This window comes from Benincasa hispida, chromosome 11, assembly GCF_009727055.1.
Source record: "Benincasa hispida cultivar B227 chromosome 11, ASM972705v1, whole genome shotgun sequence".
Taxonomy (NCBI): Eukaryota; Viridiplantae; Streptophyta; class Magnoliopsida; order Cucurbitales; family Cucurbitaceae; genus Benincasa; species Benincasa hispida.
Window position 1 is genome coordinate 53930922 of NC_052359.1, and position 23133 is coordinate 53954054.

The window sequence follows — 23133 nt, forward strand, 5'->3', positions numbered from 1 at the left end:
AATGGGCCCATAAAATCTAAGCCTCAAACATCAAATATCTCACATCCAAGATTAAGTGGTATTTTGTTTCTTTTTGATAAAGACCCAGATTTTTTACACTTATCACAAGATTTGCAAGATGCCTAAGAGTTGGCGAATAAAGAATTCCAAAATAGTTCTAAGTCCAAAAATTTTCTAGCAGTTCAGTTTGGCTAAAAAGACCTCCACATGCGTGCTTGTGACAAAAGGACAAAACATACTCAAACTTCTTATCAGGGACACATCTCCTAATTACTTGGTCTAAACAGAATTTTTATAGAACAGGAAGAACCCATACAAAATAATTAGAATCACTTTTCAGTTTAGACTTTCTAGATGAAGACATATTAAAGGGAAACGTACCAGTCACAAGGTAATTTACCATGTCGGCGTGCCACGGTAGGAAAGTAGTTGAAAAGATGTTCATTAGGAAAGTCTTCTCTGATTGGAATTGACTCCTCTTCTTGCACAATTGGACTTAGGTGTTCAACTACTAAATTCTCTGATCCTTTCTTATCCTTGATGGTCAAGTTGAAGTCTTGCAAAAGAAGGATCCACCTTACAAATCTGGGTTTTGATTCTTTATTTGTCATAAGGTACCTAAGAGTGAAATGGTCAGTGTAAATTTGGTAGGTTGTCGGATTCATTGTCGCCCGTAAACCCATGCTACATAAATAATATTTATAAACACCGAATGAACTATTTATACTAACTAGTAGTATAGACGGCAAATCCAAGGTCGAACCACAAAGACCCGAATTGGATTCCTCAAAAAATTGAAACTCGTAGGAAGTAACCAAGGGGGGGTTGTGAAAATTGCAAATTAAAATTGCACGAAAATCAAATTGCACAATGAGAGAGAATGTGTAAAAATATCAATTGAACAAAATACTAAGCTTGGGTAGTTCTAGTTTATTTCATTCCTTTTCAATTCTTTCATAGACTATTCAAAAGATATGTGAGAAATTCAAATTACAACTTAGCCTACTCATTTAGAATCCTAACTGGTAGTTCATAAAATCAAGTTAATTAAAGGAAAAGCGAGAATCCTCAACTAATCAATCAATCAACATGCATTAAGATCTAAGGCAAAGCTAAGTCAAACAATTGATTTTCATCGTCTAACCAATTATTTGAGCGAGAATTATCTGAGTTAGAAAGTAATGCTTATTAAATGGAATCCCAATTTAACTTCACAAACTTACTTAACTCTTGCTTCTAGGTGACGACTACTTAACGATTACAAATTAGGGCCAATCAAAGAAATCAATTATACATGCATAGCTAATTTGTCATATTATCCCATACAAGACAATTGAATAATAAACTCGAGATAAATTCTCATAAAATTCAGAAAAGTCTCATAGAATTACAAAACATAGTCTCAAGAACAAATTGGAATGAAGGTACACTATGAAACCCAAGCTAAGTTTTTACCTTTAGCCACAAATCATCTTCTAATTCAATACAATGCTCAAAGGGGAAGAAGATTCAGAATTCTAATGAAAATAGAGGAAGAAATCAAGAGGAAATAAAAGGGCGGCTGTCTATTTGAGTGTGTCTTGAGTATTGACCCCAAATGTCCTATTTATAAGTTTGTCGCAGCGTCACAATGCTAGAGAGAGTGTTGCAATGTTGCGACGCGTTTTTGCTGAGCGTCAAGGAGGCGTCACAACGCTGGCTCTAACGCTTGGTTGCACGCTCGCAGAGGTGGGAGTTCTGTCAAACTAGGTAGCATCTTAAGGCTAGGGTTAAACATTGCAACGCTACCATTCTGCCGCACAACATTGGAGTTGAGTGTTACACTAGCGTTGCGACAATGGTGTCGTTCCATCTTCGAAGCGTTGCAACGTTGCACTACACCCAAGCCTACTGCCTTCAAGCATCAAGCGGGCGTTGGGCTTATGCTTTGGAAGAGCGTTGCGACACTCGGTAGGGCAGAATACTTTAATGTGTTGGTCTTCTTTCTTCATTTGTTCAATTTGGCTCCTATCTTTTCCATCTTAATGTCTTTTGTCTCGAATGCTTCATTTGACTGCTTGTACACTCGAGTCCTAACAATCAATTTAAACATATTAATTAGCTTAACAACCCCAAGTTAAGGAGAGGAAGATAGCACACTTCTGGTGCTATCAAACACCTCCGACTTAGTTTTTTAATCATCCTTGGGCAAGGTAAAACAAGCAATCATGCAAAAATAATCAGCTTGTCAAACTAGAATGTTCCCTACTCAAGCTTCAACGGTCAACTAGAACCAAATTCACAATCGATTAGGTAATAAAAAGGCATTCCATCATTTCAAGAACGGTTTAAAATTCCGTTTTAAGATTTTTTATGCATGTTCAAGCACAAAGTTATTTATTTTGAATAAGAGCGTGCCCGGAATGGCCTTATGAATTTTTCATTTATTTTCCCCCTACACTAGCTCAAAGGATCTGGAATTAGTTTTCCTAAATCAAAGTGTTAATGACATCAAATTGGATCAGTCACAATCTATTCATTCATCACACTTACTACATGTTTTTTCTCTGGCTCTTTTTTTTTTTTTTTTTCAAATGAAGGGGAAACCTAATATAGGAAACCGCATTTCGTTTTTGGCTTGTCCACACGGGTGTCATACAAGTCATCCAACTACAGGCCAATTTCCCTTCAAAAGTGCCTAAACTTACTCATTCCTCTGGGATACTTTAGCTTAGAGGGAAACCATGGGTGTCATTGTCGCCCCAGGTTAATCATACCCTTGAAGAAGAGGAGTAAATCCCTCTACATGCATATATGAATTTATATATACATATATATAGTCAATTGATATCACTGCAGCCTAATATATATATATTAGGCTGCAGTGATATCAATCATATATTAGGCTGCAGTGATATCAATTGACTATATCTCAAAGCATGCATTACTAAATTGAACCGTGGAAAGACTAATATCTATCATCAAGGCTTTTCAGAGTGACAACAAACTTATGGTCCCATAACTCAATTCTAAGCAAGCAAATAGGGTCAAGATAGATATGCAAAGGGCTTGGAAAGGTAATTAAAAAAATTAAGCAGAATTTTCAAAAACATCATGAAAATTATGAATCCTTTCATTGATCTATTCTCATACAAAAATGATTCATACGAGTTTGTCATAGACTAGTCATCGCAAGGAATAAAACAGCATAATAAGCCACAATCAAGCAAACATTGTCCCAGCACAGCGCTCAAAGACCCTAAATAATATCATCACAAAAAAAAAAAAAAAGCCTAAAAGTCCAAACACCCCACCCCCAACTTTTAAAACACACATTGTTCTCAATGTGATTAAAATAAAGCACAAGGGATCAGAATACTTCCCTGAACAATGAAGTAGAGGAAGGATATAAGAGACTCGGATAAACTCTTTTCCACCAAAAATCCTAGCAAAACAAGAATGATAGAATGAATTAGGCTCAATAATAAATGAAAAATTACTGAATCAAAATCTAATCTAAGAAAGCAAGTAAATTTAAAGCCTGGCTGCCTCCAGGAAGCACAAATTTTTATGGTCGGTTGCTCGACCGTGATGGCTCATTATCAGATGTAAACCAATGAGTCCAATTGGTAGGCAATGTCAAAGCAATCCAAAGACTCGCCATCATGGAAGACCTTCAACCTGTGCCCATTTACTTTTAAAACTTTCCCTGTCTCAAGATTAATGAAATCTACTACACCATAAGGATAAATGTGAGAAATGCCAAATGGGCCAAGCCACTTGGATCAAAGCTTACCAGGCATAAACTAACAACTGAGAGTTGTATAGAAGTACCTTTTGCCTTACCTGAAACTCCTTGGGTACTATCATCCTGTCATGAAAATCTTTCGCTCTTTGCTTGTAGATCAGAGAATTGTCAAAAGATTGTAACTTGAGCTCTTCCAACTCCTGAAGCTGTAAAAGTCTGGCTTCTCCATCTGCCTTTAAATCCCAGTTGCACTTTTTTACTCCCAAAATGCCTTATGTTGGATCTCAATTGGAAAATGGCAAGCTTTTCCATAGACCATCCTGTAGGGAGACATCCCAATAGGGATCTTGAAGGTCGTTCTATAAGCCCACAAAACGTCATCAAGTCGAAGGCTCCAATCCTTCCTTCCTGGGTTGACCACCTTTTCCAAAATAGTCTTCACTTCCTTGTTGGACACCTCTGCCTGCCCATTAGTCTAAGGGTGGTATAGGGTGACAATACGATGTTGTACACCGTACTGCTTCAATAAGGAAGTAATGACTCGATTGCAAAAGTGTGATCCTTGGTTGTTGATGATTGCCTTAAGGAAGCCCCTACATAGAATGTTAGTCTTCAAGAAACCTACAACCACTTTAGCATCATCAGTAATAGTGGCCTTTACTTCCACCCATTTGGAAACATAGTCCACTTCCAATAAAATGTACTTGAACCCACAAAAAAAAAAAAAAAAAAAGAAAAAAAGAAAAGAAAAGGTCCCATAAAATCAATCCCCCCAAACATCAAATATTTCACATAAAAGAATAGGGACTTGTGGCATCTCATTCCTACGAGGCAACCCTCCTGACTTCTGACAACGTTCACAAGTCTTACAAACACAGCATCCCTAAATAAAGTGTCCCAATATAAACCTAAATCTAAGACTGTTTTGGTGGTTCTTTTGGGACTAAAGTGTCCACCACATGCATGCTTATGATAGAATTCTAAAACAAAAAAGAACTTGTCATTAGGAATACATCTTCTAACTACCTAATCAACACAAAATTTCCAACAAGCTCCTCCCAAACATAATACTTTGACTCACTTTTTATTTTGTCTTTTCTATGCTTGTTCATTCCATAAGTGAACTCACCAGTGGTCAAGTAATTCATGATGTCAACATACCAAAGAGTTATAGAAATATTGTGCCTGCATTAGTATGGGGTCAAGGAAATCTCCATCAGAACTGAGACAACTTCCATCTGCTACAATCCTACTCAGATGATCAGTAACAACATTCTCACATCCCTTCCTGTCTTAAAGTCTCAAGTTAAACTCCTGGAGGAGAAGAACCCACCTCAACAATCTGGGCTTGGACTCTTTCTTGGACATCAAATAGCATAGAGTTACATGATCAGGAAAAACAACTACTTCAGATCCAACAATATAAGAACAAAATTTCTCAAGAGCAAAAATAACAGCCAAAAACTCATTTTCTGTCGTGGTGCAGCTGCACTGAGTCGGGTTGAGGGTCTTTGAAGTGTAGTAGATCATGTGATGTTTCTTATCAATCTTCTACCCCAAAATCGCTCAAACAACATGGTCGCTTGCATCACACATGATCTGGAAGGGAAGATCCCAACGAAGTGCCTGAATAACCGGAGTACACGACAATGCATTTTTTAGCACATCAAAGCTTTTCTTGCATTCATCATTAAAATCAAAGGCCACATCATTGTAAAGGAGAGAGGTCATAGGCTAAGCAATCTTGCTAAAATCTCTGATAAACCAACGAGAGAAACCTGCATGCCCAAGAAATGAACGAACCTCCCTCACATTTGTGGGGTAAGGGAGCTTAGCAATAACATCAATTTTACTAGGATCTATCTCTATGTCATGCTCAGAAACAATATGTTCTAATACAATGCCATGTGAGGCCATGAAATGACACTTTTCGAAATTAAGCATAAGTTTAGACTCAATACATCTCTCTAGCACCCTAGATAAATTATACAAGCAATCATCGAATGAGTCTCCATGTACAGTAAAGTAATCCACAAATACCTCCATGCAATCCTCAATAAACTCAGAAAATATGCTCATCATGCAATGCTGGAAGGTGTCAGATGTTAGGGTTGATACCCTAAATCTCGTAGGGTCTTGTAGTTTGTAAACATTTATATGAACAAACACTTTGTGATTTATAATATATGATATTTTATTCACTTCAGTCTATGACATATTTGATATTTTAGTTGTATTAACCACAAACTAATAAACTAAGATCCATGGTTATCGTTGTAACTTAAACATGTATATGGAGACATACAAATAAATCATATTTTAAGTGATAACCTAAATGGTCTGTAGTATATGGAGAAGAAGGGATATCTTATCCTGGTGACACTACGAGTGTGGCTCACTTTGTAAGTGTTACAAATGTTGTAAAGTGCTAAAAATGATATAATCTTCATCATTCATGTATTAGACATGCGAGCGAGGATATTCTATACAAAGAAGTTTATATAAGACCGAACCACGAAATGTTTAGTCTCGTTATATAACATCGTTCATAATCGAGACTTTCATTTCACTATGATGACCATAAGTAACATGACCTTAATCCTGAGTGGGTTATGAACTCCTGTTTATGAGGGCGATCCTTTGATTTGCATGGGTGAGAGTTGCCAGATTGCCGACTCACAAGCCTACCATTTTGGGGATTTGTCTGATTGGGGAGTTGGGAATTCAACTACACAAGATGGAATTTACTCCTTCCCCGATGTAAGGGTAAGTAGATAAATTGCTCCCTTAAGGGCTGATTCTAGGGCTTGAACAATATGGCACCACACCTTTTCTTGGCTCAAGAAGGATTTAGTCATAGTGGGACTATGATATATTGTTCATTAGAAGAATCAGTGATACTTAAGGAGTTAGATGTAACTACAGGGGCAAAACGGTAATTTGGTCCAACTTAGTGATTTATGAAGGGCCATCGTACTGTTGATTGGTTATATCTAATGGATACAGAAATATATTTGTAGTGCGAAGAGTGCAGCTGCCAGTCTTTAGTGGAGTACCCGACAGTTAACGGATGGTGGATAATGTGATTAAAGAGTTTAGTAAGTTATTCACGTATCGTTAACGCTTCAAGCTACATGTCCATAAGGCCCCCTTGGTAGCTCAATGGATTCAAGTTGAGAATCAGTTTTTGGGTTAGATTGAAATGTTCAAATTAACAATAGGGAATTTGATTGTATATGATATAATTAAATTAATTCAATTATATATGATATAATTGATATGATGTATTTGATACATTATTATTTGATTGGATGAATTAATATAAATATAATTTATATTAAATGCCATAAAATAGATTAAGAACTATGGTTTATATGTTGCATATAATGCAATATTAAAACTATATGTTATAAATATAATATGATAAGTTAGTTATTATATTTATTTATAATTTATTAATTATATGATAATTGATATTTCTTTTTCTCAATAACCGACCTTAGTTGGTGGTTATACACTGTTTTATGGCAACTGTAAGATAAAAGGAAATTGGATTTCAAAATTTTACACGATAACGAGTTATCAGATTTACTTCCGAATGACTAAACGATAAAGATCGAGTTTACTAAACGACAATACTCTTTTCTAAATGACCGAGTATCGAGACTATGCGATAGGCTTCCATCTTCTACACGATACTTCTATCCATTACTCGATCGTCTCTTCCTCCACTCCAATCATTCCCTCAATCCAAAATAAGTCAGAGCCCACAACTCCTGGATTCTCACACCGAGAATACCAAGGTAATCTTGTGGTAGTATCTGAATTTGTTCGAGGATCGAGTTGATACTCGTTGCTGGTGTTCAAGGGAGTTCAAGTTCAAGTTGATCATTGCGTTCGAGTTTGATCGAGGGATACACTTGAAGAAAAGTTCTTCAAAGGTATTGTTTCTCTCATCATTTGTATTTAATTCAAAGCATGCTGTAATTTATTAATTAATTCATAATCTATTTAGTATGATTGTAAATGTTTATGTTATTTCTCAATGGAGTTTAGAACAATCCGCTTCCGCTCATAGGTCCTCAGATTTAGGGTTCTTTCATCATAAGCATTACATAGTCCAAATGACATCCTTCTGAAAGCAGAGGTGCCACAGACATGTAAAGGTCGTTTTCTGTTGGTCTTCCTGGTTAATCGGGATCTGATAGAAACCCGAAAAACCATCAAGAAAATAGAAGAAAGGCTTTCCAGCTAACCTTTCAAGCATTTGATCGATAAAGTCAATGAGGAAGTGGTCCTTTCTAGTAACAACATTGAATCTCCTAAAATCAATATACATCCTCCACCCATTCTGAACTCTAACAGGAATTAAACTACCCTCCTCATTTTTTACCACAATAACACCAGTTTTCTTAGGCACTACATGCATGGGACTGATCCATTCACTATTGACAATAGGATAGATAATATCTACATTTAGAAGTTTGAAGACCTCTTTTATCACTACCTCTTTCAGGACAGGATTCAAACGTCGCCGGGGTTGTGGACAAGGCTTAGCTTCATCTTTCAGAGAAATTCTATGCATGTACACAACAGGGCTAATACCTTTTATGACAGCTAACGTCAATTCAATGGTCAGCTTGTATTTTTGCAAGACTTCTACCAATTGTTTCTCTTGCTCCTTAGTCAGGTTCTTTGAAATGATTACAGGTAAAGTCTCAACTTCTTCTAAATAGGCATACCTCAAATGGTCTGGAAGCTCCTTCAACTCCACTTTAGGTGCCTACACAACAGAAGAAAGCACATTGTTAGAAGACTCACTATCAGAATAAGAAGGCATACTTATCGGTTCTGTCATGGACAAAGTGGAAAGCTCTCGAAGTGAAATCAAATCGCTTGAATCATCCTCGTCGTCATGATAGACATCCCATATCACTTCCTGCTCAAGACAGTCGAACACATCAATCTGGCACAAAGACTGTACATGCCTTACGGTGGAAGATCTCATGGCATAAAAAATATTAAACTTAACCATCTCACCATCGAACTCAACAGATAAAGTACCCTCATCCACATCAATCTTAGTCTTGGCAGTCTTCATGAAAGGCCAACCAAGAAAGATTGATGTAGATGAAATAAATATAGGCTCTTCCATCTTAAGAATATAAAAATTAGCAAGGAAAAGCAAATCATTAACCTGAACTAGGACATCCTCTATGACTCATAAAGGGTGAATAAAAGATCTATCAGCTAATTTAATCACAACTCCAGTTTTAGTCAGGTCTTTTAATTTCAATTCTTGGTATATTGAAAATGGCATAACATTTAATGGTATATACATAGGCCATGAAATGCATCAAGGAATATACTTGAGATAGCCTTTGCAATTGAGATATGACGATCTTATATAATCACTAAACTTGTAATGTCTCCCATTGAAGCCTTCAAATGAGTTATGAACCAAGTCCATGATGCATCGTTCTCACCATCTACAATATAGAAGACGATAGGATATATGTTATTATTGCCATCAATACACGTTGCTATTAACAACACACCTTTGTATTTCTTGTGCAAATGGGTCTCATCAACAATGATTACTAGGCGGATGCAGTTAAAAAATCCCTGATACACGGACCAAGTACCATGGAGACGTACTTAAAGTATTGCTTATCCTCTACTTTAACCTCAAAGATCATACCTGGATTTGCAAGCTTAAGTGCCTTACCACATGCCCTAACAATGGCATATGATCCTTCCGGCGACCCTTGTGCGAACACCAATCCATATTCTCTAATGCGATAAGCCTACCTATAACTTATATTCACTCCATAATCTCATCAGATGTCTTCAATTATATCTCTCGGGCGGTATGTTCAGCCAACTTGTTCGTATTTGAACTTGATTACGTGTCCAATAACCCAAATTTTTGCTTATCGATGATTAACCATTCTCATTTCAAGAGAACATGTATGTTCGCTTGGATATTTCATCACTTTCTTTCTTTTCTTTTCTTTTCTTTTTTTTACACAAAACCTCCACTTGCATTTCTCCACTAAACACCGAATAGTTAGCAAGCTCTTTGTTGACTTGACAAGTCATATTTCAAAAAGAAAATTTGGCCGACCTTTATATCCTTGTCATTCAGACAGTCATGAGGTATTGTGATGAGGTCGCCATACGATGGGTCATCTGATGGTCTGGGTATATCTACAAATGATTGGGTTGGAACGGTGGAATGCATTTGAACTGAAGGAATCACAACTCGTGGGACGGGAACAAGTGTGGTTGGAACATGGATGTAAGATGTTGGAGAAGTTTGTGGTCATGAAGATTATCCATATCCATGTTCAGTATCGAATTGTGAAGTATATCTGGGTTCACTGTTGTAACCAAGCCAAGCTTCACTTCGATCATCTCTCAAGTTACATGGCTCAATATGATCATCTAGTAAAGACATGGTGTGAATATTATGTGTTGGAATGGTTGCAAACCCAAAGTTTTGACTGGTTGAAATGGGTTGATCGGTTGGATTGCAATGTTGGTACATATTGTTTGTGTGTACTCCATGACTTTCGTAAGGTGTAACTGATACAAATAACGACATCCGAGATGCATCACTGCCTTCTAAAAAAAAGCTAAGGTCTTCGTCAGGGGAGCTGAGACCAATAAATTGTAATAACATTTGATATGTATATCAAATATATATGGATCGATATTCAGTCGTTGGTGCATAATACTCACTAGTGCACTAATTGTTAAATCATTTATGACTTTCAGACCTTTTATATGGACCTCCGACATAATTTCTTCCGGATTCGTTCCAATCCACACCAAATCTTACAAAGATGTGAAGTAGTGTCATTGATTTGCAATTGGATAAGCAAATCTTAAGCAATGTCCCATAAAAATTTAAGAAATTGCCCAGTAATTGATAAGTGGTCGTCCAACTATTTATAAATGTTCGTATATACGATCATATATAAATTTCTGAACGATTGTTTATAAATTACTATACGATCGTTTATAAATTACTACACGATCGTTTATAACTTATTATACGATCGTCTAGTAATTTATGAACGGTCGTTTATATTGTAATGAACGATTGTGTATATATTACTATACGATCGTTCATTGAATGGTAAATGACACCTATTATGAAAGCGATATGGGACAAGAAATATTGTAGAATGCTAGTTGGGAATAAATACTTTGGTGGAATATTGGTGTTGCATTGAATACATATTGAATAAATGCCTGAGAAATGGTTGAAGGAAGAAGATAAAAGGCTTTGGTTGGAAGACTTTTTAAAATTAGAGGTAATTTTGGAATTTCGCAAGGACAGTAGTAGAAAGTTTTTAGGAAGAGATCATTGGTAAAAAAGTTTTTTGTTTTTGGGTCATTTTGTTAAAATTTTCTTATGTTTTCCACATTTTTTGTTATAAATATAATAACTATATTGAAAAATACGAATGGTTAAAAAATGGTTGTTTTTAAATATAGAAAAATAAACTAAAATATTTACAAATGATAGTTCTAAAATTTTACTATATCTAATAAATATTTTCAATAGTTTTTCCATCTGAAATAAGTTCAAAAAAAAAAAAAAAACAAAAAACAAAAAAATAAAAAAACAAAATAAATCTAAATCATTGTGTGCAAAAATAATAATTAAAAAAAAAAAAAAACCTAAATCCCAAGGGAAAAATTACGCCTCTAACCCCGTGGACACCTTATGTAATGCTTCCTTCATCGATCATCACTTATTAAATCAGAAAACAGTGCTAGGGTTTGTTTGCTTGACGCCACCGCCCGTCGCCCTTCTATCTGCGAAACCGCTCCGTCGTCGGCAACATTTATTTTCGTCTAGTCGGCTATCAGCGGTCCTTTTAAGTTATTTCTGTTTCCTCTATTCTGTATTTTACTGTTCATCTGGTCTTTAATCTCATATTTTCCGGCAGCATCAATGATGAAACAATCTTATTGTTATCCTTGCACTTTGATTTACCGTGAAGAAAATCATGGGGAATGTTGTTCCTGAGATGCTTTTGTGTAGATCATGCATTGCTTTCTTTAATAACTTCATATCTGGATCGATGATGCGATTTCAAATCTGCGTTATCTATCTGCAATTTCCTTCTAGGAATTGAAGATAACGAACAATCTCTGAGATCAGTTTTCTTACGCGATTGTCTGTTTCATTTCCTGTAATCTGGACTATTTGAACTGTTTCCCCGTGATTTTCATTGCATTCCTCAGAGATCTGGGAATTTTGGTTCGTTTGGTTTATTGGTTATGATGTGTGTTTACTAATGCAGACCTTGGATCCATGATGTTAATGTAAAACTGCGTTATCTATCTGTAAGTTCCTATATGGAGTTGATGATATCAGTAATTTCTGAGATCCAAACTGTGTTGTTTTGTTGAATAATTGGTAGGTGGATGAGTTTCATTTTAGAACATCAGTTTTCAACTTTATGCCGGTTGGTGGCTGGTGGGTATTGTTGCCAATTCTGATTGAACATTACTTTTCTTTTTGGTCACAACCTTATCTTTTCTCCTATTTTCTCCACCCACTTCACATCACCATTGTCAATATATGAATCTGTAGCTGCTGTGCAGCAAAGCCTCTTGAATGCGGATTTTTGTTGGGTATTGATATTGCTGCCGTTCTGTGATTGAACATTCAAACGATTGCTTCTCAGTTTCTTTTTTGTTTCTGCTTAATTCTTGCTGCCAAATGTATACTATTTTGGTTTTTCTTTATTTCCCTTTTCCTTGTTATGCCTTTTAGGTTATTTCTTGGATATGACATTGATCACTTGTACAACAGGCTAATTAAGGAGGGGCAGAGTTATCTGTCTTTACAAGAAACAAACTATCCAAATTATTATTGGATGATATAAGATTTACCTTTACCCATAGCATAATCTTTTGAATCAATTTGTGATTTAAGATACTATCACAATTCGGTCGGGAATGTTGTGTGTTCAAGCCTTAACAATGTTATTTTCAACTATTTAATATTTACTAATTTGCCTAAAAACTTTCAGAAAGTGAGAATTCTTTCCACTCAATTCTGTGAAGACGACACAAATCTAAAAAGTTGTAGATCTTGCCATCCTCAATTCACTGTGATTATAATGTAATAATAATAATATAATTTAAAAATAAAGGCGATAAAGCTTGGTAGTATTTAGTGAAACTCATATCTTCCACACTTACTCATTCTTGACTGTTATTTGAGCTAGAGAGAATTGATAAACGATATGTTGTATGTTGTTCATCCTATAAACAATACTTTTAGGTCGGATCTTCACTTTTGTTAAAATGAAAATTAATATTTTTTTTCTTAAGAAAAATACAGAGAGAATTCAACAAATTTGAAATTTGTAGTGTAATTACAAAGTTCACAACTTCATATTTTATACTAACTCTGTTTTTTAAAGAATATAATATGGACTTAATTGTTGTCGGGCATAGATCTACAAATAAAATATAATTTATGAAAATCTAATGTTTATAACATTCTTAATATTATTTTCTTTTTATATATATAAATATCTACAAGATTATTTCAAATGCAAAAAATCAGTTTCACAATTCAATGCACCCAATTTTGATATTCATTTCGTATTCAACCCTTACATTAATCCCAACATTTTTCTTTTAAAAAAAAACTCGTCGATTTTTTATTTTGTTTTAAATGCAAAGGTTTAAAATTGATAGAGTAATCATCGGGGTGTGATTGGAACCTCAAAATTGATGATTGACAATGAAAAGAACTCTCTTGGATTAAGTATTAAGAAAAGAAAAAAAAAATTGAACCAGATCTACCGTTCAACTGCAACACACCATATCCTTAATTTGCATTAAAATAGTTTTATCACAGATCAAGATTTGTTAAAAAGTGTTCAAGGAATCGTTTGGTTGTGCGGTCTCAATAAATGAAATAACACATCAGAATTATCTATTTTTTTTCCTTAACAAATGAATCTTTTGTATATATTATTAAATTTAAGAATTAGAAGAAAACATATTTTCCAACTCAAAAATCAAAATCAAGTGGAAAAGAAAAGCAGAAAACGCCAAAAGAAAATTTGAATGGTGTGGGGCTACGGGCAGCGGGGCGCGCCTTTAAAATATTACCAAAATTTTTCTGTCAATTTTGTAAATTATATAATATTTATAATTTATTTATTTTCAAAACATTGGTATTGGTGGAGTCCAGCTGTTTCCAGATATTTTTTCAAAATTTGAAGGCAAACCCAACGGCGGACCGTTACTTTTAACCAAACGCCGTAGAAGCATGTGGCTCTCTTTCATCACACATTTTTCCAAACCCTAACTTCTTTCCCGCTCATTTCTTTCAAATTCCCTAATTATAATTTTAACCGTTATTTCCTTTTATTTCTATAAAGATCCCTCCGTCCCCACTTTTCCCTTTAACCTCATTTCTCTTCTCTTCTCTCTCTCTCTCTCTCTCTCTCTCTCTAGGGTTTCTTCAACTTTTTCTCTGGTTTTCAATTTCGATTTCAATTTTCACTTCCCATTTCTTGTAAAAATGCGTGAGATTCTTCACATTCAAGGTGGACAATGTGGCAACCAGATCGGTGCCAAGTTCTGGGAAGTGGTTTGTGCAGAGCACGGCATCGACCCCATCGGTAAGTATACTGGTGATTCCGATCTTCAACTTGACCGGATTAATGTATACTACAATGAAGCCAGTTGCGGCCGATTTGTTCCTCGTGCTGTGCTTATGGATCTTGAGCCTGGTGTTATGGATAGTATCAGATCTGGACCTTACGGTCAGGTTTTCAGACCCGATAACTTCGTTTTTGGTCAGTCTGGTGCTGGAAACAACTGGGCTAAGGGACATTACACCGAAGGTGCTGAGCTTATTGATTCCGTTCTTGATGTTGTTCGTAAGGAGGCTGAGAACTGTGACTGCCTGCAAGGTACTTTTAGATTACCGTCACTTCTTGTTTTTCCCTTTTTTGGGGTTTTTATGTGCATGGCTGCTCAATTTGGTTTGGATCCGATTTTTAGGGTTTCAGGTATGCCATTCTTTGGGGGGAGGGACTGGATCTGGAATGGGAACTCTTCTGATTTCCAAGATCAGAGAAGAATACCCTGATAGAATGATGCTTACGTTCTCCGTTTTCCCATCCCCTAAAGTTTCTGATACTGTTGTTGAGCCTTACAACGCAACCCTCTCTGTTCATCAACTTGTCGAAAACGCCGACGAGTGTATGGTGCTTGATAACGAGGCTCTCTACGATATTTGCTTCCGTACCCTGAAGCTCTCCACTCCAAGCTGTATGTTTTTCTAAACAGATCTTAGATCTACAGTTTCTCTTTTTTTTTTTTTTGTATTCTCTAATATTTTCTTGGTTCTTGGGCAGTCGGTGATCTTAACCATTTAATTTCTGCAACAATGTCCGGTGTGACCTGCTGTTTGCGATTCCCCGGACAGCTCAACTCAGATCTTAGGAAGCTTGCCGTAAATCTTATCCCATTTCCTCGTCTCCATTTTTTCATGGTGGGTTTTGCTCCACTCACTTCCCGTGGATCCCAGCAATACAGAGCTCTTACAGTACCTGAGCTTACTCAGCAAATGTGGGATGCTAAGAATATGATGTGTGCTGCTGATCCCCGACATGGTCGCTATCTTACTGCCTCTGCTATGTTTAGGGGTAAGATGAGTACGAAGGAAGTTGATGAACAGATGATCAATGTTCAGAACAAGAACTCTTCATACTTTGTTGAATGGATCCCCAACAATGTGAAGTCTACAGTCTGTGACATTCCTCCAACTGGGTTGAAAATGGCCTCGACTTTCCTTGGAAATTCTACATCGATCCAAGAGATGTTTCGCCGTGTTAGTGAACAGTTTACGGCTATGTTTAGGAGGAAGGCTTTCTTGCATTGGTACACAGGGGAGGGTATGGATGAGATGGAGTTTACTGAGGCTGAAAGCAATATGAATGATCTGGTTTCTGAGTATCAGCAATACCAAGATGCTACAGCCGAAGACGATGAATACTATGAAGATGAAGATGGTGCGGAACATGATGAATGAAGGATGTGAAGGTGTGTTGGGCTTTTTCATTTGCCAGTCTCTGGCAAGTTTGTGGGGTGGGTTTATGAAGGCCTAAATCAATTCATAGCTATAGAATGTTTAGGCCATTATATCGTCAATTAAGATTGCTTTTCCTTTTTGGTTCTTAATTGTGTCATCTGGATAATGGAACATGAAGAATATCAGTTACATATGCTCGTATAATTTGTTATTCTGCAAGTTTGGTTGTTGAAAGATTCAAGTGTGTTCCTTCACAGGTAGGCTATTGGTTCTGTTCACATATATATGATTTCTGCAGTGATTCAGCAATTTGTAGAGAATTGGACACTGCGTGTAGTAGGCAAACATGGAACTGAAAACATGAATCCTTAGATCATTCTTTGTTTCAAGTAATTTTGAATGGTAGAAATTGTGTCTGTTTAATTTTACTCTCTTAAATTGACTTTGAATCATTCAAAACATATTTTTAGATTGCTTCCAATCCTAGTCGTTTAAGATTTAGCGAGTATGTAGGTTTAGGGTACCATTATGAAGGCCAGTCCATTCCGGGTTGCCTGGAAATTTCAATCCAATTTACTGTTTCCATCTATATAAAAGTACGACGAAAGTGGCAATAATTTCTTGGGGTTTGCCTTCAAAATAAGCCTTGTGATGGGTTTCTTTCTTGCCTTTTAAGGAGTTGCTCTTCACTTTTAAACTCAGTGTACCTGCGAAGTTGAACAGCACAACCAGAGTTGACATTGACAATGTTTGGGATCAGATCTCGTGCCACCTTTGAGTTAGCAAAGCAGATTTATATTCACCATGTTACAAATTTGAGCAAAATAACCTGAAACTGAGGACACTAAAATACCGAGGCAAAGAAACTGAAGTATTAGAATTAGAGTTATTGTATGTATTCATGCAGATGTTGAAAATTTTCAGCTTCCCTTTAGCAAAAGGATTGATTGAGTCATTGTAATCCTAAGTTATAATAGTTTGTATTTTGGATGTAGATTATTTTAGTTTGAATTATAGTAGGGGTGGTCATTCAAACTGCAAAAATCCAACCGTTTTTAAAAATCGAACCGAACCGAAAACTCAATGAAACAAAAAAATTTGGTTCGATTCGGTTTCACTTTCGAAAACCGAATTTGAAACCTAACCGAACCATTTTTAATATATATATATATATATATATTATATATATATATTTATATTGTTTATTTTTAAAAATAGTAAAACCGAATTTAAAACGAACCAAACCGTTTTTAATTAAAAAAAAGAATATAATATGGATTTTTTTAAAAAGTAAAGCCGAATTTGAAACCGAACCAAATTGCATATATGCAGTTCGGTTCGGTTCAATTTGAACCAATAAATCAGTTTGACTACCGAACCGAACCGTTTCCACCCTTAAATTATAGTAGTATATGTTTGAGATATAAACTATTAATTTGATAATGAAATAGTAAATATTATAATAAAAAATAAAAAAATAATGAATGTAAAATTGCAGCTACTAATTGGGGACTAGTGTTGATTGTCCCTAATTAGAGACTACAAAATAATAAGAGGTGATTATTATATTCTTTGGATAGTCTTTGTCCTAAACGTCTCATGAGGTTATAAATATCACTACCAAATACTCTTATCTCAAAAAGGATTTCTCTACTCAGCGTGTCAACTAATAAAATCAGAAGGCTTGCTCGAGGAGCTGACTAGTTCCCCCATTGTCCAAGGTCGAGCAATCTTGTTGCTCATCGCATTGAGCGTGAAATGTCTTTCTTGTGTGTTTCTATTAATCAAATTTGCTTAGGTAGTTTGGTTTTTGGTGGTCTCTTTCAGTCCCTCTTTTAAATAAAACTTTAAAAAAAAAAAAAAAAAAAAAAATCAACTTTCTATCAGTCTTTGTTGGCTGTTGACAGAATATCACAAAAAGGATTTCTTGCAGGGATGCCCTTCTTTTCTTCAACTTTTTCCTTAACTCTCCTATGGCACTCATCTTTCAAATGGTCGTTTCACACACACAACTATATATTGGGGGGATGTAAGGCAGGTTCTTCTTTGGATCTGGACATCATAAGTAATAACAAGTCGTAGATCTTCAGGTCAATATGATAACTAAGTTACATCAGATCAATGTAGCAGTGATCCATAGTAGTATAGTATAAATGAGATTAAGTAACCTCGTCGAACACAGGCTACTAATATATACCCAGAGGAAGAGGTGGAAATGTTTTCACAATTAATAAGAAGGTGCCACCTAACCATCCAAATCGCCTTGATTGCACCAACCATAGTCCCATTTCTTTTACTCATTAAATGTAGAACAGATTTCTGGGGTTTGACCCAAATAGTGCAGAGGATAGGAGAGCTAAATTTACAATTAATGAAATAAATTTCCTCCACAAAGTTGCATTTGTAGCTTAACTCATTGTAGTATAACCACAATTTGTTATTTTATTTTGAAACTAAGAAGTCCCCACTAACAGGACTTATTTGAGACGGTGAAGCACGGGAAGCAACACCCAACACACGGGAAATATATAAGTACTGAAATAAGGTTCTTTGACAAAGAAAAACCACCCTTTTAATGTCACAAATCTCTGAAATATGACCGACGAATATATTTGCATGTGAACAAAAAATTGACCGAAGGGACCACTAACCTTTCCCCATCCAATTACTGCAATTTTGTGGTCGACTGATTTGGGGATAGATATCCAAGATTCCATACAAATAAGCGTGGCTAGTCTTAATTTCATAGGACTTGAGGAGCTTCTTTCTTCATATATAATATAGCACTTGGTGGAATCAGACTAATGAAACATGATAGAATTAAAATATTGAACTACAAAAGATAACCGAAATACATGATAAACCAAGTGTTTAAGGAACTTGGACTCTTCCAAACTTAAGAATATTCTCAATCCCTAATTCATACTACAAAATATTGCTTACCCAACTTCCTCCTTCCCTAGTCATCGTATTTATAACAAAACTTTCCTAACAAACTCCTCTTAACTAATTGCTAATATGCCTTTAACAGTCTGATTATTTCTCAACAGCATTCCTATTACAATATTCCTAGTGGTATTCAAATTCTAAGGTCAGAAAAGAAGTATACATGTAAATCTCATCTAAAGTAGTTGCTTTTGATTTTTTTCGGTTGAGATTTGAGGTTTTTCTTCATTAAATTTCAATTCTTAAGTTTCTTAAATTTATTTATATTTCAGTTTGATGTCTAAGTAAATATTAGATCTAAGATTTAAATTGTTTGTTATTTTTAAATCTTTAATGTTTTGCGAGTTTCTCTTTTTAATGTTGTTTTAAATTGTAAGTTAGTAGTATTAATTAGGTTCATATCCTTGTCCTATATGAGGGTGAGCTATCATGTATTGAGAGTATCATAATTTTTGTACCACATTTTGAGTATCAAATTTCGTGTATCACAATTTTAGTATCACATTTCTTATACAACATTTTGTGTATCACCAAATCTTTTTCTTATTTCAATCAAAAGTTTGAATTTCATTCTCATTTTCATTTTTCTTCTCTTTGTTTAACAAACATGGAGATATTGGTTTGTTTCAGCAACATTTATTTATTTTTTCCATCGATTTCATTTTCTCAATGGTGGTATCAGAGCTAATTTTATTGTCTACACTTTCGAGACCTAAATAATTCTAATCATACACTTTTTTTGTAGATCCACGAAAACCTTATATACAGTGGCAGGCACATGCAACTGGCTTGGTTTGTTAAACTTTACGTGATATTAAAAAGAAAGGCATGCAAGGATCACCAACTTGGAGGCTCAAGAAGATAAAAGAAGAAAATCCAGGTAGCTCACCTTGATTCAGATAAAAATAGCGGTGTGGAGATGGGGTTGGAGAGGGAGGAGAGGGAGATATTGGATGCTTGGCTCCAATAAATTCTTCCGACATCAACCGATTTAACCTTTTATTTTTACACCTGCAAACAGATGGACATTCATAAATTAGACACAGGCAATAGTTGATCCCATTGATAACTCCATGGAAGAAAGGTAACACTTTTGAATATTAATTAACTGCACCACTTGAAATATGTTTTAAAACAGTGAATATAACAATAAGTTTGTGATCAGCACGGAATGACTTGTAAGATACAACTTTCTTCAGGACATAGTTTAAGAAATCAGCTATTCAACTCAGACAAATGGCTATCCAAAACCGATCATTTAGCCCAACAAAATTTTTAAGATGGTCCGTACAAGTGAAAGCAAGTTTAAGCCACTTTGTTCTTTTCTCTAGTCAATTTATTAAGCCATGCGTACATATAAAATAGCGATCATATGGCTCTTGAATTCAAAACCCATTACCCTGTTCTTCTCCCCATAACATGCTTGAGGGCTGAACAACATAGAAGTAACTGACAGTATAGTCAAATAGCCTATGAGTTATTTTCTGACCTTAAACTGAGATTACAGATTACTCCTTCCTGCATGCCAGAACTCTGGGACAATGACAAGTATAAATCTTGACTGGTAAATAATTTACATAATTCCTTGAACACTGGTGAAGGATGATATCATCGACAGCATAAAAATAAAAATATATCACGTGCCAGGCAACAACATTTAATTCTTTGATATAATAATAGAGCATCAACCTATTATTTATCGGGCCAAATTAATTTATATAGGAAGCAAAAACTTAAACATCTCAAAACATAAAAACTTCATATTGAAAGGACATCTCCCTAAACATCCTTTCACACAGTGTAACTGAAATAGTGAAGCGGGCAAAGTTTTACTGAGAGAGCTCCATGATCCAGTTTACATAGATAGGCAAACAGATTAGGACTCAAATTTGGCGTTTCATCCTCCTATAGCTGCCTGGAAATTGAGGGACAACTTCGACATTTGAATTAGGATCAAGAAGTAATCATGCTATCTAGCCACTCGTGAGAGACCTTCAATGCCTTTCCTTATCATAATTTGGTCTACAAATGCACTTAAAACTCGGCAGTGCAAGAATTAGCTCAGATTTGCAGTAATCATGGAGCTGATTTGCATTCGTTCTACTTCAGCAAGTTTCGTCCAACTTCTATATGCATAGCCTGAAACCGACTGGATTACTTAAACAATTAGTTGACCTGCTTCATGTTAAAATTAGATGCAAAGTAAGTATCTAAAAGCTTGCTGGAGAATCTACACAAATGTCTTGATTGTGTATATATATATTTTTTTAATGAGGTCTTAAATGTATATATTATTGCTCTCGGTTTATCAGAAAGAGTGTAAATAAATATCTTAACCTTTCTTTGGACTTCAAAGTGAAATTGTAATGAATAGTGGAGGCAAGATAATGGAGGAAAGGAAGATGAAAAAGGAGCTCTCAACAGAGCATTGTTGCCATCGTTGATATTTAATGTTACACTAAAAGGCAACACCAACAATCTGAAAGCTTCTTGGAGTATCTAAAAGATGACACAGATACAAATTAGATTTTTCTATAACTACGTTGAAGTGTGTAAATAAGTACCTCAAACAAAGGCTCTAGAAAAATCTTAGCATTTCTTTAGGATCCATGGAATTCTATGAATTCCTTTAAATAAGGATAAGTTTCTTAGAAATATCTAGACTAGGATATTTTAGAATCTAAAAAGGATCTAGAAAAATCCTTTTACTTGGACCCTACGGATCTCATACCCTATAAAAAGGAGTTGTGTCTCCATTTATAAGTCGGACTATAGGATGTTAAAGAAAGTTAGAGAAACTTAGAAATAATGGGAAAGTGAGCGAGTGAGTATTGAGAGAGTGAAAAGGTTTTTGATGTCCCTATTTGTACTTGCTTAATAAAAGTTCCTCTTTCCCAAGTGATTATCTCTCTTTTCCTTTTGTGCCAATTTGTTCAACATTTAAGAGAGGATATTAAGCCTTGTATCTCAATAATACTTTGACGGAGAATAACAGAAAAATAAATCTTAAATAGCTGAAATTAGTAAAAACAGAGCAAATAAAGAAAGACTGTAAAACATGTCCTAAGTTCTAACACAAGGTATTGGAGAATTCAATAGATTTTCAAGGAATTATATATGATATTAAGGACTAGAGAGTGTGAGAGACTTTCCTCTAAAAATGTCTATCTTTCTACTTTTCTAATAAACTTTCTTTCTTTCCAATTATTTGTCCCTCCCCCTTTGTGCAAATTTCGTCTGCCCTTTATGCCCAACAGAACTGAAATGGTTCGTAATCTTCTGATACAAGCAACAACCAGCGTGTGCTGGCCACATGCCGAAAGTGAACCAAGCTACAAGCCCATTCTAAACATCAATTAACTGAATGGACAAAACTGAAAAGGTACTTATAGTGAATCTGAAGTAAACATTCATCCGTGGAAGAAGCCATATATGATTTCACTTAGACTCAAAAACATAATTTCGTAATAACTTTCTGACCTACGACAAACTTCCAGCTTCTGAGCCAATAATACGCCCATTTCTTCAAACATCTTTCGTCCCCCGCTTGTCTCTGCATCCACTCTCCGCATATTTTACGTTGAATTGAACCGCGAAAGGAGCGAAGGATAGAGGATGAGCTTCCAGATGTGGAAAAGTGACAAAGACGAAGGTTCCGGCGGGTGGAGCCTTGATCAGGTACTCCGTCAGTGGATTTCTCGCCGTCTTTGACCTCCCGCCACTGGATTGCTGACTGTGGGCCGCTGCTGGGCCTCAAATAAAGTCTTTTGTTGAAATTTTGTATGTTTGTTTTTAGAGAAATTGTGGAGAATGACCCAAATCAGATATCCAATTAAAAAAAAAAATAGCCTTTATTTGAATCCTACGATTTATGGCCAAAACGTGATGCGTAGAATTCATCTTCTCTATTTAATTTTCCAATTTTATCCCCTCCCTATAATCCAACGCTTCCAATCAATTATGGATGGATATATCTTCCACAATTAAAGCAAAATTCAGATTTCTTTAAAAAAAAAAAAAAAAAAAAAAAAAATACAGTGTTGAATATCTCATACCGTCTTCCTCAATTTTTTATTTGTATATTTCAAATTCACACTATATTCTCAAATCTAGTCTAATATTACTTTTTATTTATTTCTTTCTAAAATTACTTTTTATTTATTTCTTTCTAAAATTCAATTTTAGAACTTTTAAACGTAGCTACCATAAAATTGGTTTCTTGCTACTCCTAAAATTTAGAATTGCAGTAGAGGAAAATCTAGGAATATGGAAGTTGATGCATCATTAATGTAAATTTAGGTAGAGAATTGGTATTTAAATTGCATTACATATAGAGAAGGGTTGATTTGGGATGTGCGGTAGTGTTAAACTACAT

General features: G+C 35.3%; 2 protein-coding genes and 3 non-coding genes across 10 annotated transcripts; 4 read left to right on the top strand and 1 right to left on the bottom strand.

Annotated features, from left to right (window-relative positions):
* The first annotated feature begins 11687 nt into the window (after positions 1–11687).
* Positions 11688–11778, top strand: LOC120092283. The gene has a single exon (XR_005485992.1). It is a non-coding gene; the product is annotated as a small nucleolar RNA snoR26 (small nucleolar RNA).
* Positions 11779–11817: 39 nt separating this feature from the next.
* Positions 11818–11907, top strand: LOC120092285. Its single transcript, XR_005485994.1, has one exon. It is a non-coding gene; the product is annotated as a small nucleolar RNA snoR27 (small nucleolar RNA).
* A 143-nt stretch (positions 11908–12050) lies between these two features.
* Positions 12051–12140, top strand: LOC120092284. Its single transcript, XR_005485993.1, has one exon. It is a non-coding gene; the product is annotated as a small nucleolar RNA snoR27 (small nucleolar RNA).
* Positions 12141–14167: 2027 nt separating this feature from the next.
* On the top strand, positions 14168–16018 carry LOC120090250 (tubulin beta chain-like). The gene is made up of 3 exons (XM_039047807.1): positions 14168–14688; positions 14780–15049; positions 15136–16018. Exons 1-3 carry the CDS (start codon positions 14295–14297, stop codon positions 15810–15812), a joined length of 1341 nt encoding a protein of 446 aa, XP_038903735.1. The 5' UTR covers positions 14168–14294; the 3' UTR covers positions 15813–16018.
* On the bottom strand, positions 15849–22711 carry LOC120090251. Of its 6 annotated transcripts, XR_005485488.1 has the most exons (5): positions 22239–22705; positions 21096–22090; positions 20248–20933; positions 19648–19769; positions 15849–16519 (listed from the first exon to the last, which is right to left on the bottom strand). XR_005485488.1 is itself a non-coding variant. In XM_039047810.1 (3 exons), the coding sequence occupies exons 1-3, from the start codon at positions 22328–22330 to the stop codon at positions 16386–16388; spliced, it is 348 nt and encodes a 115-aa protein (XP_038903738.1). In that variant the 5' UTR covers positions 22331–22694; the 3' UTR covers positions 15849–16385. The 6 variants fall into 6 exon arrangements, 2 of the variants coding, with proteins under 2 accessions (XP_038903738.1, XP_038903736.1); XR_005485489.1 differs by lacking the exon at positions 21096–22090 and having other exon boundaries at positions 20248–20897; positions 22239–22695; XR_005485486.1 differs by lacking the exon at positions 21096–22090 and having other exon boundaries at positions 20248–20907; positions 22239–22687.
* Between the last annotated feature and the right edge of the window lie 422 nt (positions 22712–23133).